The following is a 16,175-nucleotide window of genomic DNA, read 5'->3' on the forward strand; positions in this document are numbered from 1 at the left end:
CTGTTGTGGCCTCTCCCGTCGCGGAGCACGGGCTCCGGACGCGCAGGCTCAGCGGCCACGGCCCACGGGCCCAGCCGCTCCGCGGCACGTGGGATCCTCCCGGACCGGGGCACGAACCCGCGTCCCCTGCATCGGCAGGCGGAGTCTCAACCACTGCGCCACCAGGGAAGCCCCAGGCCACTCTTTTCTTGATTTTGGCTTTTCAAAATGCCTGTGATCGTCTAGATTCCTCACATGCTTGCCAACCCATGTCAACATCCCGTGTCTCTCGTTGCCCGTGATTCATTTTCTAGACACCCAGCATCTACTGTGTTCCAGGCACTGTGTTAGGTACTGGATATACACATATAGGACAGTGTCTCTGCTTTCAAAGAGTACGTGGTCCACTGAGGGAGGAAATTCAGTTAACTAGAAGTTGTAAGCTAGGTGGAAAATTCTGTGTAGAAGAATACACAGCTCACATTAAGACAGCGAAGGAGAAGCACTTATCTGGGAAAGGAGGAAAATTGTCATGGGTGCATTTCCAGAAGAGGACAGTCTCTCTACCCAGAGAAAGGGCGAACGAAGTTTGTCAGAAGGGTAAGTGGAGAAGGGGGTTCCTGTAAAACCAGCTGGTCTGCACAAGGGCCAGGATATATAACAAGCATAACACTGTGCGGTTGTATAAATATGTGGGTGATTGAACGTTGCATCCAAAATGATTTTAGAATCTAGAATTAAATAATACTGAATAAAACAGTGGGAGTAACTCCCTGTCAACTGCCTCTCAATTTTGCTTAATTCAAGGAATAAATCTTTCCTTGTTTCTGAATCTAGTTCCCATTTCTCTGACACTTGCTGATTTCCCTTTGTGTCAAACAGAGAACAGGCTTTCAGCTCAGATACAGGCAACAGTGTCTTCTCAGAGCTTAATAATTTTGCTTCATTTTTATTATATTTATTTTTACAGTTTTAATTATGGCAACTGATTGCAGTTTTCCATTCACAGCATTGATACCAAGTTTCATTGGAAATGATTTTATTTTAGTTAGAAGTGCCATCAATTGAAATGAAAACAATATGCAGAAAGTAATACAGGTGGTACATGAATATGGTAATCATCATGAAGCCGGTATACCAATGACTAGAGTTTGATAAACACTGATGGGGTGTATTTGGAAGAGAGAAAATCATAAGATGGAGTGAAGTGTGAGAGTGGGAAATGAGCTGGAAGAGTTTGGCAGAAGCCAGCCTGGGAAGAGCATCTTATGTCAGGCTGAGTTAAGCTTCACGAGGAGCCATGGAAGGGTTAGAACCAGGAGAATGGCAAGACAGGGTTTTCAAGTTAGAACCTTCTAGCAGGAGGTGAAGGATGTCCCAGAGGAGCTGAAGGAAGCAGATCAGTTAGGAGGCTAACAGGCTCCCATGATGAGGGCAGGACCAAGAATGCAAGCAGGGGGGCTCTGAAGGAAGGGGGGGTTCTGTGTGACGTGCCCGTGGTACAATCACCATTGTCACCAATGAGATGTGGTGGGAGAAATCTAGAATATTGCTCAGGTTCTGGCTTGTTGCATGGGTGACATGGGGCTCTCTTAGCCAGGAGAGGGGATATTTTCCCTTAGTTGTTCCTTTGCTCGATAATTGACATGATTGTGACCCAGAGTGGAGCCCTAAGTCTCACGAACTCTGCGTTAACAGCTTAATAGGAAGGATCCAAGGTCTCCCCCTCACACTCCTGGCCAGAGATCTAACTCCTCAGACAAACAGAGCAGAACTCAAAATGAGCGGTGCAGTCAGCATAATTTCACGTCGTGAAAGAGCTTTTGGTCAAGTACATGTGATACCCTCTGGCTCTGCCCTAAAATTTTCTGCAGTGCCTCCAACAAATCAAGGGAGATTTCCTAGGTTAATAAAATTACTGTAAATCCTAAACCCCATAATTTCTGATTAAATTTTTGATCAAAGTGTGAAGGTACATGGTCCTATGACTTCAGAATTTGAAGTCAGAGAGATCAGAGATGGTCTATAAACTAAGGAGTTACTGAGGGAGGTCTTTATTTGAAAAGAAAAAAAAAGATTATTCAGAAGGGAGGATGGTATCTTTGCAGGAAGATTCTAGTATGAGAGTAGAATTATAATGAGCAGGAACCTGGTTACTGGGAATTGAGGACCTCAGAACAAGTGGCTCTCACCCATAGCACTTTCTCTCTTCCCGATTCTTCCTAGTAGGGAGTCTAGGACCCAAGGGGAAATGGTCTGTTTTGTTACCTTATTAGCTGCTAAAGTACACACCAATGAAGATTTCCTCCAAAGAAGATGGAAAGTTCACTTGAGGCTCAACTGTGGGAAACTGCAGGGGCTCTAGAAAACGACCCTAGCTTGAAGCCCCCAAATCCTGGGGAAGCAGTCTAAGCCCCTCACTTCAAGAGAAGGGCTCAAGGTCAGGCAAGAAGGAATCACCTAATGAAAGTCCTGGAATCGAAAACAAGTGTCTGCTTAACTCCTGATGTTAAATAATAATGAACAGGATACAAAGTTTACATTGAGATTATTTCCTTAAAAATATAGGAAAACTTCTTCATGTATTCTTTTTAGAGGGAGTCAGGATTATTTTCAATGAAATGCATTTTTATTTAAGTGAAGGATAATGTATGGGCAGTGATATTAGACTCTCTTGCCTTTAACAGTATAACCGTATTAACTATACCACAAGTCTGATGATGGGTATGGTAAGACCAAGTCACCCACCATCCTTGATGTTGGATGCAGTTTTAAACAATGGAATCCAAAAAGCTGAAGTCTCTGAATTATTCATTGCTTCCTACTCACGATGAGAAAAATCATCCTGTTATACATGCATAAAGAGGGAATAGAGCGTGAAAAATTATGGGACAGATAATGGAAGTGGGTGAGAGCCATCCATAAATAATGTGGTTTGTTACGTGTAGGACTTAGTCTGGGATCTGACGCCTCTAATTTTGTCACTCTGTAGACCTTTGCCCGGATTATAGTTTTTTAAGGAAATAGACATCCTGAATGTAATCTAATGATTTGGTTTGAACATCCTGGGTGCAAGCTAAGGCAGACGGGTGTGCTTGGGTATCCTTTCACCTTAGGATCCTTTTGTGTTTGTTTTATCAGATGTTTGCAATGAAGTTTGAAGGCAGTATTACGAAAACTCTACGAAGAGTTATGTTTCAGTAAATTTCCGTGAAATTATAATGAAACATTAATGCAATCAGCCATTAAAAAATCAGAGACTTTATGGGAAACGGTGTGGCTACATAAGAAGCAAATACATAAAATAAAGAACTTATTTAAGCTACAACTTTCTCTCTTTTTTAATAATTACGCTGCTCAACATACAGTTGTTATTAAAAAGGGATTTGCCTGCTGGCACTAGATTGAAGATAGGAAAAAAATGTTTATCTGAGAAAATGGAAGGTAGCATTTGAATACTCACTCTGAGCTAGACATTTTCTGGCTCCTTCTGTGTGTTCAGATGTAATCCTCACTATACCACAGCTGTGTAAAGTCACTGGAATTCCCATGTTAGAGATCAGGAAATAAGCTTGGAGGAGGAAATTGTCCAAATTCAAAGTCGCTAAGTGGCGGGGACAGCGCTTTGACAGCAAAGCCCCTCCTCTTTGCACTGTAGGATGCTACCTACATACTGAAATTGTGAATTTATCCCCCTGGCTACACTTCATTTCCTTGGAAAGCTATGTTTAGGGAAAGGGGCACAGAGTCACTCAGCCAAACAAATTGGATTCCAGAGTAACTCTATGCCACGCCACAAGGGCTCATATTCTTTCAAATGGAAACTTGGTTTTGCATGGGACTTGTGCTGTCCATGTGGTGAAGAGCAATGAAAGAGTTGTTTGTGCTTGGCTGGCGGGGGAAGAGGAGGAATACACTCAGAAAACCTGGGTACAAGTATCACCTCCGCAACTGACTGGATGTGTAGCTTCAGGAAAAGTTCTTAGCCTTTCTGAGCCTAAGTTTTCCTCACGATTTAGCCTACCAACATCCCACAGTATTAAGAGAATAAAAAAGAAATACAGGATGTTTCAAGTCATAAAATTTTATAAAATGTTATTATATTTAATAGTTTCTTTCTCTGCATATGAACAAACACATACATAAGCTATTAAAGATGTTTATGTCTACAAAGGTAATAATTCTCTAGCTTCTTTGGCATGTTGTGAGGTGGTAGGAAGTGTTGTTTCTTCCATCACATTCTGTCCCTAAAAGTTCATTTGAAGGGGGAGGGTTAGAGAAAGATCCTGGGTGGAGCTATTACCCTAGTCTCTGTTTCCTCTTCAGGAATTACTGGTCTCCCTCTCCTGTTTTTAAAAGGATTAGGTGGGTCATGATAGGTTTCCTCCAGGTAACAGATGCCTTTTCCTATCCCCCTGGGGGGTGATGTTTTGGAGCTCACTGAAGTTCAAAACCAACGGCTCACTGGAGAGGTCTAACAAATGCCATCCCAGGAGAGCAGTGGAAGCCCAAAGGTACGTGCAGGAGTGGGTTTGACGACTAAGTGCAACAGCCTTAAAGGTTAGGAACATTGCGGCTCCCGGTAGCAGCAGGATGGCTCTTTTGTAAACTTAAAGCGTTTCTATTTCCTGCCAAATTAATCTTTTGGAGTAAGAGTTTCCATCGATTTGTTTTACCCATCCATTATAGAAAGAGCAAGTCAGAGATAGAGTGCAAAGCGATGCTACATGAGATCATCAAAAATTTCCACTCCTTCCAGCATCCCAAACCTCTAGATTTCAGAATTGCCTCACTTCACCCCACATCTCTGACCTCAAGCCCCTTTGTCATTTATCATAAGGACAGAGAGCCAAGAAATCGAATGATGGGGAAGACATTAGGTTGCAAAAACAGATTGTTTGCTAGTCTGCAGAGCCAGCCTTGGTTTGACACGCAAGAGTACGTGAGTGAAGGAGACAGAGGATTGTAACGATTATCCAGATATTGAACGTGGCTACGCGTGCGTCTTCGCTGCTCTCCACACCACCCTCTACCCCACGTGGTTCTACCTCCAATAGCAGTATGTCTTACGGACTCAATTTTAACCGAAATTACTGAGACGGCTGCTTGCGGTTTTCAGTTCGGGGGATGGACAAAGCCTCAGCTGTAAGTTGAAGACACAGGGAAGAGTCTTCATCTTTCATTTTTAAATATCCTGTGCACTCCTCGATTTGCTGAATGGCTGGTTGGGTGGATTGGACAGGTGAGTGAATGTCATGACTTCAGGATAGTGTGTGAAGAATTTATGTGTGTGTGTGTGTGTGTGTGTGTGTGTGTGTGTAAATCAACATTGATACAAATCTGAGGATTCTGAATAGTTTTGGAAATTCGGTAATACAAACAGAAAAAACTAGCACAAAGTCCGCTCTTTGAGTCTCCTAGACATCCAGATTGCTTTGGAAATGATGCTAATGGATCTATCACCAGGTGACAGGAATTGCACACAGATTTGGAGGTGGGAAGACTCAGGGTGCCCTCAAACTCTGAAGGAAGCCGATGGTCATCTCAAAGGATTGCTGACCTCGACTCCATACACGTCAGAAGTCCTGATCCTGTTTGGAGTCATGAGGAAGAGGCTTGAAATATACAAAAAGTACCACCCATGCAAGTATCTATTTGCTAAAATATGGCTTTTGTTTTGTTTAGGCTAATTTCAAGAAGAAAAGGAATACCCTCATTTCTATGACTAAGTCTTAGAATGTGGGAAATTTCTCATACACAGGCCCTTCCCTGAGCAGGAGGGTGGACACGGAGCTTGATTTACTGATAGGATGAGGAGGAAAGAACCCAATGAAGCCTTATTTTCTCTTAAAACTGTGAACTGATAAATCCTGGACCTGATGGAGAAAATACGTTTGCTAAAGCTCTAGGAGAGCTTAGCAGGGCCCGGTGCTGACTGGCTGCCTTTAGGCCGTGGTGGCCACCAGATTCTCTGGACCACGGTTACAAGCTTCCCTTTCATGACTGACTGGGTTTCCCCACTGACATTGCCATGAGTCTGAAGAAGTTACTTGCTGTCTGTACAAAGCATGGTAACAACTGGGACCCAGTCGACCATGATATCGTCTCTGATATGTTGTGTCATATTGTGTGTAGGGGCCGGGGGAACTGGGGGAAAGAAAGTGTCATATTGCTTGGTTGTGACTCCTTCAACAAGGTACACAGTGGTAGGCAGACTCGACGGGCAGAAGATGATTCAAGAATAGGCAGGGGGGCAAAAGCAACGGACAGACAAGACGATCATGGGATCCATCAAACACAGTCCTAAATTAGCAAAACCGTCACAGTAAAAGGCAAGGTGCTGGTCCAACAGACTGGACAATTTGTCTGTTGACCCACACTCCCAGATCTCCACAGAGTAGCATTTTTATTGCAGTATTGTCTTCCATGGAAAATGAACAAAACTTTTAAAATAAATCACAATTACTTATTGCTTAGTATGTTGGATAATAAATTCTTTAGTTTATCAGTACCTCGCGGCCTTCAAATGTGCATTCTTCAAATAGTTTCAATTACATATACATTCTTTCTCCTGAACAATAAATTATTCTTTAAAAACAAAAAGGAAAAGGAAAAGATACATAATTTTAAAGCAAAGAAAAACCAAAAAAACATATATTTTTGACATTTATCTTAAACTTATATGAAAACAACTCTATGTTAGATGTTTAAATATAAATAATAAAGGACATTATGTTATTTACAATGTTACATAGTAAGTTGAGAGAGTAAAAAAAAACTGACATGAACTCATAAAGACAGTAAATGATTTAGGGAAACATCCAAGTAATGTACAATGTGTATTTACAAAAGAATATATAATAGAACTTGTGATATGTGGCCATTTCCTTTTGACTGCATCTCTCTTCAGTGTTTCATGGGTCTTTGTAGATAGAAATCTTTGTGGCTGGTGCGAAGCAGCCAGGACTAAAAGGTAAAACTAGGTCTTCCTTACTTTCACCAATGTGAGCCATGCACCTTTCAACCCCGGGCCAAAAAAAAAAAAAAAAAGTTACTGAGCAAATGACCCTGGATAAACTCTAACTATATCAAGACAGTCACACTTAAATAAGGAAGATACGGCATGTTGCTCTTTGGGACACATTCATAAATACCCAGGCAGAGTGCCATTTTGTAGAAAGCACGAGACTGTCCAGGTACTCTCAAAAGTCCTACCAGGCAAGGAGGGAGAGTAGGATAGAAAAGCAATCTGGAGTGAGAAAAAGGAGTTTTTCATATACTATGCTCCACTCCATATTCCTCAGTGGGATATGATTTCAGACCCAGGAAACAAAGTCACCGTCAAACTTCTGGGCAATTTCTGCTACCTGAAGACCCACGAAAGTTTCCCGTATGCGGGGAACGTAGGTTCACACTCCTTTGGATTGCCACTGCACTCCTGAGTTTATAAACGGGGATGGCAGCGTTTAAACATCCTGCGGATGCCCCTGTGAACCCAAACCTGGGGGCCACAGCAGGTAGCCCCGAGGAGTCAGCTGACCTTTCCTATCAAGGGAACCTCTCGTTCTATGGACAGAAAGCCTGTCCCAACTGCTATGCCACCTCGGTGAGGGACCAGAACCAAGTTGGAAAGAAAATTTCCTCTCAATTTTCATCTATTTTTGCAACCTGAAAATTTACAGCGGTTTTTCATACTGAGGAATATGTTGTTCCTTGCTCTCAACAGAAGATTTTATTTATTCCTGAAATTCTCCAGAATGGGACTCCAATGCCGGCAGAATTTGAAACAGAAATTTTAGAGCTTTAATTACAGTAGGAATTTTTTTTAATTGAAATAGTCTAAGAATGAGTCAAGGTCTTCAAATGCAGTATTAGAGTAATTTAGAGAACCTCTTCACGTTGACTGCTTTCTCTCCCCTGCCGTGAGCTTACAGATTCTACAGAATTGGGAAATCAGTACAACCCGGAGAGTTTTCAGGGGCTCCTTAGGAGAGGTGAACAAGCACATGAGGACACTGCTGAACACAGAGAAAGTGGCATGGAACCATGAAGGATGCTTGGGATACCAAATACTAAGAGTAACTTCAAGGACCTGTAGACAGGTGTCTCTGTGGATTGTAGAAACACTTAGGAGCTTAATGACATGGCTCATGCTCAGCCTGCATTTTTCTTCTAAGACCTCCTTGCATGTCACTTCTTCCCTTTAATTTTAACATAGAGATTTGGTGAAGAAATAGATTCAGTTCACCTGCAAACAAGAAGAGTCACTCTCCTTGACTTCACGTCTGGTATTTTGAACCCCCTGCTAACCTGTTCCCCATTTTGTTCCATGGCTCCTAGGAGACCACTTGGAACCTAAGTAAAGCTCCAGCCCAATTTGACAGAAATGGGGCTGCGATTTTTTTTTTCAATTCTCTTATTTTCCTGGATTAGCAGTTATTTCAAATGTTTCTACCTCTAGGCTTTCCTTGGATTGGCAATCCCGAGTGAACGTGCAAAGTATAGACCCATCTTAATCCTGTTTTTGTGACAGTGAAGCAATAAAGTAAGAAAGGGGGAAAACGGGTGATACAGCTGTAAACAGAGAGGTTAGCACACAGGTGGGAGTCATTTCTGCAAGGAAAGGTGCAATCTTTCCCAGACTATTGCCACTTCCTGATGAATCATCACTCGTAGGAGGTTCTTACTAATGACAATCACATGCACACTGGCCATTCCTGACAAAATGTTCATGCATAGTTATGACTTAATCAAGGCAACATTGAAAAACAAGAGAAAAATAATGAGGACAAAGGAATGGTCAAAAAAACTTAAAAATTACTAACCAAGTCACACAGCTGCTCTCCCCCGTGTCTTCTATATATTCCCTCCTCTAGACAGTCTAAGAAGAATTTCCCTACGATGACGTCACCAGTATATACAGCAGGCACATTTCACTCTAGAAGTATTTCAGACAAATTGCTGAGTGTGCTGTTGAAGCTGGGGTTTTTGTGCCATAACATGTCTGTCCTTGAGCCAAGAAGACACAACCGGTCACTAGCTCCAAAATCAGTGAAAAACACAAGTCAGGAACGATTGCACTTTTTTCAGCCATGGTTTGCTCTTCAGCTAGATGAGCCGCTGTATGATTCCCCCAGAGAGAGAAAGTGAAACCGAGTCCTCGACTTAAGGGTTGGATTTTACCCTGATCGGTAGCCAGAACCCATTTTCTTTGCTATCCCGAAAACTTGCTTTTTTTCGGCCGAGAAAAAAAATTAATCCAAATAAAGTAAATGGTAGCTCCTTTTGTCAAGCAAGCTGTCTTCTGATGAATCATACAGTTTTTGAAAAAAAAAATCACAATATTACTTTCTTCCTAATATTTAACATGACTTAATGCAGTTTCCTGCTGTAATTAATAGTAGCATGCTGCTGGATCTACTATTATCTCAGAGCCCAGTGAAGCAAACCTTTGGCTGGCAGAGTAGTAGACACAACTCATCTCATATACTGAAAGCAAAAGGATATTTCATACAGAAGGGGAGTATTTGGATGGATGTGCCATTACAAGACGTACTGATTGAGTACTACTTGAAGCGAACAGAGGGACAGTTGCAAATCCTGTAAATCATACATCCGGTCAACATCACAATGCAATGCACAAGAAGCCAGCAAAGACGGAATATGCGGGGGTGGGAGAGGGTTTGCTGAAATACTGTGAAAAAGCAATCACAGGAACAGTACAAAACTTGCTCTCGACATAACATAACATAAAGGCACCATTGATATCTTTCTCGTTTGGAAATACTGTAAAAAATTGCTACATATGGCACATAACACATTTGTACATACATATATTTAATTTATAAAAGATTTTTTTTTCCTGTTTTCTATTTGCAGGACTGCTAAAATAAAATAAATTGTTTAATTTAAGGTGGAATACTTTATTATATAAAATAAAGTTTTACAGGTGAATCTATGGGTTTATTTCGGTTTTATACAGCAATAGGGTCTTGGTTAGAGATTACACCAGACAGCCTGGCCTGCAATTCTTCCTGCGGAGAGAAGCGGCCTGCTGGGTTAGTCCTGCTGTCAGCCAGGTGGAAGGCAGGGGCTGCCTCAAGGTTGGCTGCCAGGGGGTTCTGTATGCCCAGGAAAGGTGTATCTTCTCCTACTCTTTCATCCTCTGTTTCACTCTCTGAGTTACCGCTCTCAGCGCTTGTGTTGCTGTCCCTTTCCAATCTGTGGGTAATATGACCATTGGGCTTGGTTCTTTTGGCCCGCCGGCTGTTGGTGAGTTTCTTAACCGGCTCTTGAGTCAGTTCATACTCCTGGGTCGTTTCATACTCCTCATCCTCCACTATCCTCAAGGGGCTGGGGGGTGGGCTGTTGCTCTCGTGCGCGGGGTTGCAGTGGAAGGAGTTGAATTGCTGAGCGTGGTGGTCATCCTTCTCCCGCAGCCATGGTGGTGTCACAAGAAGCAGGGGTCTCTCTTCTTCCACGAAGGGACTGACTGCCATGGAGGGCATGGACACCGTCGTGCTGGACACGGGTGGAGACATTTCCGAAGGGGGCGATTTGGGGGAGCTTGGCGTGTGGAAATCTACAGGTGACATACGAGCCGGGGTGGTCATTGCTGATACATACCTGTGTGAGCACAGAATACCCCGCATAAGTGTGGTGGAATGAGAGCCGTAGAGCAGGGGTGGGGGGGGTCAGGGGGCATAGTTCACAATATTATCATCAGATAACATCCTCAGAGAATTTCTATTCATCGTACAGTTCTCGGGTTTTACACTAGGACATTCAGCACCCTTGGAATCTCAAATTAGGTAGCCAAGAGTCTCCTCACAGGAGTGCATGCAAAGATCAGCTAAATTGCCTAGCTCATCAAAGCGTTTGAGGTTTTCGATCTCATCATGAATTTTAATAAAAGCACGTGAGTTAAGACAAGAGGGCGCCGGGTCCTGGAAACCTCTCAGTTTATCAGGACCAAGGCTCAGGGATTTGGAAGGGAAAGAAGTATTACTTAAATACTATACCTTCCCAAAGGCCAAGGGGTCTTAGAGAATGAAGCCCAAATGGGGAATGGAAGAAGCTCTAAGATGAGTTTCGGAAAGCTGGATCTGCATGCATTTGGATCTGTGGGCCTTGTTTCTCCTTAGCTCAGCTATAAGGTTATGTCTTATGAAAAAAAAAGAGCATAGCAACTTAGATTTATTCCTGATAACAGTGTAACACATTTATGTGCTTTTTAAACTTTTCCATGAAATGTTACTTCTTAACATTCAATTTGCAACTCTCCATCCCAGTGACCATGACATTCAGAGGTAACTTATTTTTGGCTTCATAGTTATGTCCAATCTCTGGTTTACCTCTCTTCCAAAACCCACCGCTGTATGTGTCTCTGGCTTATCTTTTGTGACTGCTCAAGACCGGGCTGTACCGTGTCGCCTTATGTCATGTTACGTCTGATAATGCTCAGTGAATCTAGTTGTCAAGACATTGAGTGCACTGTTTTTACCATATCGTGCTTTCTTCCCCCAGAACAAGAAGACCTGACGTGGCACTGAGAAAGATGTGGCTTATTCAGAGTCACATTTCTCAGCTTGGATAAAAATGTCACCAATGCGTAGCACTAAAGGACTCTTTTCTTCACATTGGCATTTGCAGAGTCTAATTTGACATGACCTGTGATGACACAGGACACCATCTTCTGAACTCTAGCTAACAGAAGCAAGAAACCTATTAACTCTTGTGCTTATCAGCCATGATTCTGAGTCATATGGAAGTGAGATCTGACTGTGTCTAAAATGGGAAGGTGTCTAGAGATGGAAATATTTGGGGATCAAGTCTCCAGACTTTTTGTTCCGGGGATACTTAAATTAAGCGCTCTGAGAAATGCTAATTCAAATCCAATCAACCCATAAAAGTGACTCATCTTTTCTCTCCATGATGCCTAGGTTCAGGTGTATTTTGCAGGCCTAGATAATATCTGGGGTATGAAAGGAAGCAGGGAAATGTCAACCTTTAAAGACAAATATCACATGTAGTGATGAAGACAGAATTTATCCCTAAACTCTTTTTCAGGTTTCTAAAAGGACTGAATTAGGACACACTTAATACATAAAGATATAATTACATGAATTTAAGACTAATGTTTTAAACCAGTTTTGGACCATGTCTACTTTTTCATAGATGAGTTACAGAGCAACCACTAATTCCATAAAACTCTGAAATACCATTTGGGGGTAAAGGCTTTTGAAAAAAAAGTAATCAGCAGGCTCTATATGACCTGCAGACTCCAAACCAGTCTCCTTTGAGGTAAGTACTTCCCAGTGCATGAGTGGAAGGGTATATCAAAATTATCTCCACCCATGAAAACCAAGTAAGTATCGCTTCGGCGTGATGTAAACCTTTTAGCAAGTGGTCAGAGATTCGACTGAGAAGAAAATAAAGTCAACACACCAACAAACCACCAGACAAAACCCCGCTGGATTTGAAAACAAATAAGTAACAGCTTACTGATGGGCTAGGAATGCTGGTTGGGTATAACTTTCTCCCCCAGTTTAGGTGAAAATGGATCAGGAGAATCTACGAATTCAGTATTCTCATGAAGCCTCTCTTTCAGCTTACTTCGCTCTGATCTTTATTTTACCTTTGTTGTGACTGCCCTCGGAACCCAACCGTATAGCCCCAGAAGAAAGCCAACACATTCTGGAGTAAGGGCCACGTCAAAGGCAATATCTGCCTTGAAAACCTCCCGCAAAGACTGCGAGGCGAAGCATGCGAGAGATTTATTGAGTCATCCCTGGTTGGAATGCCGTAAAGGGATACTATCTGGAGGGATGCAAGCCGTTCCTACAACCATCAGCAAGGACACAGCCCTTGATTTAAGTGAGGCTGGAAGGTAAGAAAGAGTTAGCACGTGAGACCAGGAGTCCAGCTCGACCGGAGTTTGGATAACTGGCCACTTAGATTTCTAGAAGGGTCCTGATGAATCACTGAGGCCAGCATTCTGCTCTCAAGTTACAATTGAGGAAACTGAGACATCCCCTCCCCTCCGTCTCCCCCCCCCCCACCCCCACCCCGAGGGTCTGAGCCTAAGGTCAGAGCTAGGAACTCCAAGTTTGCTGCACCTTCCACATCGACACATTCCAGCTCTTTAGGAGTCTGTTGCCTGTCAGCCACGGGGATGAGGCGAGAAGCTCGGAAGTAGTGAGTTCAGTCAAACCCAAAGATGGAGGAAACTGAGACATCCCCTCCCCTCCGTCTCCCCCCCCCACCCCCACCCCGAGGGTCTGAGCCTAAGGTCAGAGCTAGGAACTCCAAGTTTGCTGCACCTTCCACATCGACACATTCCAGCTCTTTAGGAGTCTGTTGCCTGTCAGCCACGGGGATGAGGCGAGAAGCTCGGAAGTAGTGAGTTCAGTCAAACCCAAAGATGGCTTCATCAACTAGGAGCACTCCTAGACCAGGCAACTGACGCCCCTTATTCTCATTAGAGTGGGTTCCTTAGGTGGGACCGCAGGTTCTCACGGGGATTCTCTTACTGGGGTGCTCTCTCCTCTGTAGTAGCTTTGCCCTTCGGTTTTACCTTTCACTATGAGGAGAATCTCGGTAGGAGTCAGGGGTTTCTCTGGCATGCCTGAGGAAGCTGTTACACTCGCGAGGGCCTCCCAAGCCATTAAGACGTCCTCTTGGGCCCCCAGTAGGGCTGCTGTGCCTACTGTTTTCTACGGATGACATCACGATGACAGAGTGGCTTTCTGAGATGATGCTTTCAGTGTGTCCGTTGCTCCAGCTACAGAGGAAATGTGAGAGGCAAAGAGAGAGAGAGATTTTTAATTATAGGCACACACGGAAGTGAAAGGAAGTGATCTGACAAGTCTTGCGAATGACTGGTGCATCAGTAGTTCACTACGATATTACTTGTCTCAGAATAGAATTGTTTATAAAGATGCTTGCTACAGACAGGATCTTGATTTAGACTGGCTTTGCAAGGATACACTTTATTCATGTGTTCACCCATTCAACACACATTTACCAAATGCCATTTTGTACTAAGTATTCTTAGAGTCTCTCTGTTCTTGAGTGTCTTAGATTAAGGAAACACTTGTCCTATGGGCTTCATTTGGAAGTCTAGTGCTGCCCTTGGTAGCACGCATTCGGGTATCACCAGAGAATTTGAGAATTTAGGGTTCAGCTATTTAGCCAGTGCTCATGTGCATCCCAGGGCAATCCAACCACTGGAAGAAGTCAACTTCTAAGTATTATATGGCATCTAAGACAAACTCCTCCCAGGGTAGTAATTCTGTGCATGGTCAGGCATGAGAAAAGATGATCTCTAAAATAAGGAACAACGATCCTATAAGGTAGGTATTATTTCCCCTTATTCTGGTAACAGAAAAATTGAGGCTCAAATTCGAACAGCAATTAAGCGGCAGAGCCAGTTTGATGTCCAAAGTCTGTTTTTGTCCCAAGCCATCCATTCTACTGTACCTCACTGCCTCATAAGTACCTCCCGTCCCTTTTGTAGGCAGTGAGAGCAAAAGACAATGTGTAAAGATTCGTTCTTAGAGAAATGCCGTGCGATTTTTTATTCTCATACCTGTGACTGGGAGTCTGGGTGACAGTAGTGGAGTGATGAGCTGTCGAAGTGTAGTGACTGGTGGAAAAAGACGTCTCCACCTCTCTCTCGACAATATGCTCGCTGGAGATGACATTTTTAGATACGTATTGCTGGATAAACAAGGAGACACAACTTGAAGATTTAGGGAAGTCAAAATGCTTACAATGTCACATGCACACACACGAAAATCTCTTCTTCTAATACACATGCTTCATAATAAATTCTGTTTTTCCAGTGGCCAGATGACAAAACCTATCCCAGTTACTGTGGTCTTTAAATTAGGTAAATGGAGTTGACGGATTGCTCTTTGGATATGCATGCGATGTAGGTCCTACAATCACAACTACATTTTATCAGAAACAGATCTATTTCTTCTCTTTCGTTTCCAGTTGATAACATGACTAGAATTCAATACAAAAGTCTGCCCAATACTTATTTTTGTAATAGTTGCTGCAAATCAAAAACGACGAACAGATATTTGAGTGAAACAAAAGAACAGAGATGGTTTGTCTACTTTCAAATTTCAAGTCACTGGAAGAATGAAAAAAAACTCTGTTTTGAATCTACCTTTCTCTTTTAATTTCTCAGTGCCCATGGTGCCCTAATGATATCGTTGAAATTTTTAACTTGTCAGTGGCAAGACTAACAGGGCTACTGAGAGATTTGAAAGACTTAACAACAGTTGTTCAAGGTTACACATCTTGACAAACCATATAACAGAGGGCCTTATATTTAGTGCAAGTAGATTCTACTTTATTTTCACCACCAAATCACAGTAGCTATTACCGCCTTTTATTAGTGAGAGAGGGACATCTTTAAATTGTCTTTTAAACACTGTTAGTATTTACACCAAATTGAGTTAAATAACAGGTAAAGACACGGATAGGAATAGTCTTAGATGAAATAGGGCAGTTTATAATCTGATGGGTTATGGGCTCTAAAAGAACTTGATATATTCATGGAAACCAAAAAGAAATGCAAATTGATTTATGCTTGAAATTATAGCTGGTTCTCTTAACCATGGAAAGGTTATTCCATGTGGATCTTGGCTTTAAGAAAAAGAAAGATGGCACTGTCGTATGTAACGATCTATTTTTAGCCTGCGTACCAAATGACTCTTGCTCCTTGGAAGGCAATGTAAGCTCAGTGAATCTAATGAAAATAATGTTTAAAAATTATACAACACTCACTAGATGCCACTGGGCTAAGTGTTTTATATGGATTATCTTTTTAATGCCCGCAAGAACTTTTTGAAGTAGGTTTTATTTTTATGATGAAGAAACAGGGTTTAGAAAAGTTAAAGCTCACAGTAACATAGCTTGGGCCATAATTGGAATCTAGGCAGTCATTCTGCCTCCTATGTATTATATAAAGTGACAGATTATAGGTGTGTCAGTAATGAAGGAATTTAGCAACTGTGCAGAACATTCCAATGAACATACTGGTAGGGGGAGGAAAGCAGCAAATATGTTAATTTATCAGCACCTAACAGTCTCCTGTAGGTCTTTCCTACAAGACTTGCTGGTGCTTGAACCTCCAGCAGCCCTGAACTTGGGTCTTTGATATATTTGCTCCACACAAAACC

The 16,175-nt window shown here is 42.4% G+C and overlaps 1 protein-coding gene across 8 annotated transcripts in view; it reads right to left on the reverse strand.

Annotated features, from left to right (window-relative positions):
• Positions 1-6,458: 6,458 nt before the first annotated feature.
• The window catches only part of NRG1 (neuregulin 1), a 1,065,472-nt gene continuing 1,055,755 nt past the window's right edge, over positions 6,459-16,175 (reverse strand). For 6 of the 8 annotated variants that reach the window (XM_024131433.1, XM_024131436.1, XM_024131434.1 and 3 more), the window contains 3 exons: positions 14,570-14,700; positions 13,556-13,762; positions 6,459-10,605 (listed from right to left, as the gene is read on the reverse strand). In XM_024131433.1, coding sequence (XP_023987201.1) covers positions 9,954-10,605; positions 13,556-13,762; positions 14,570-14,700 — 990 coding nt within the window. In that variant the 3' untranslated portion in view covers positions 6,459-9,953. Of the gene's footprint in view, positions 10,606-11,000; positions 11,143-13,555; positions 13,763-14,569; positions 14,701-16,175 lie in introns of those variants that run through there. The other 2 variants (XM_024131438.2, XM_024131437.2) reach the window with 1 other exon arrangement.

This window comes from Physeter macrocephalus, chromosome 20 (genome assembly GCF_002837175.3).
Source record: "Physeter macrocephalus isolate SW-GA chromosome 20, ASM283717v5, whole genome shotgun sequence".
NCBI lineage: Eukaryota > Metazoa > Chordata > Mammalia > Artiodactyla > Physeteridae > Physeter > Physeter macrocephalus.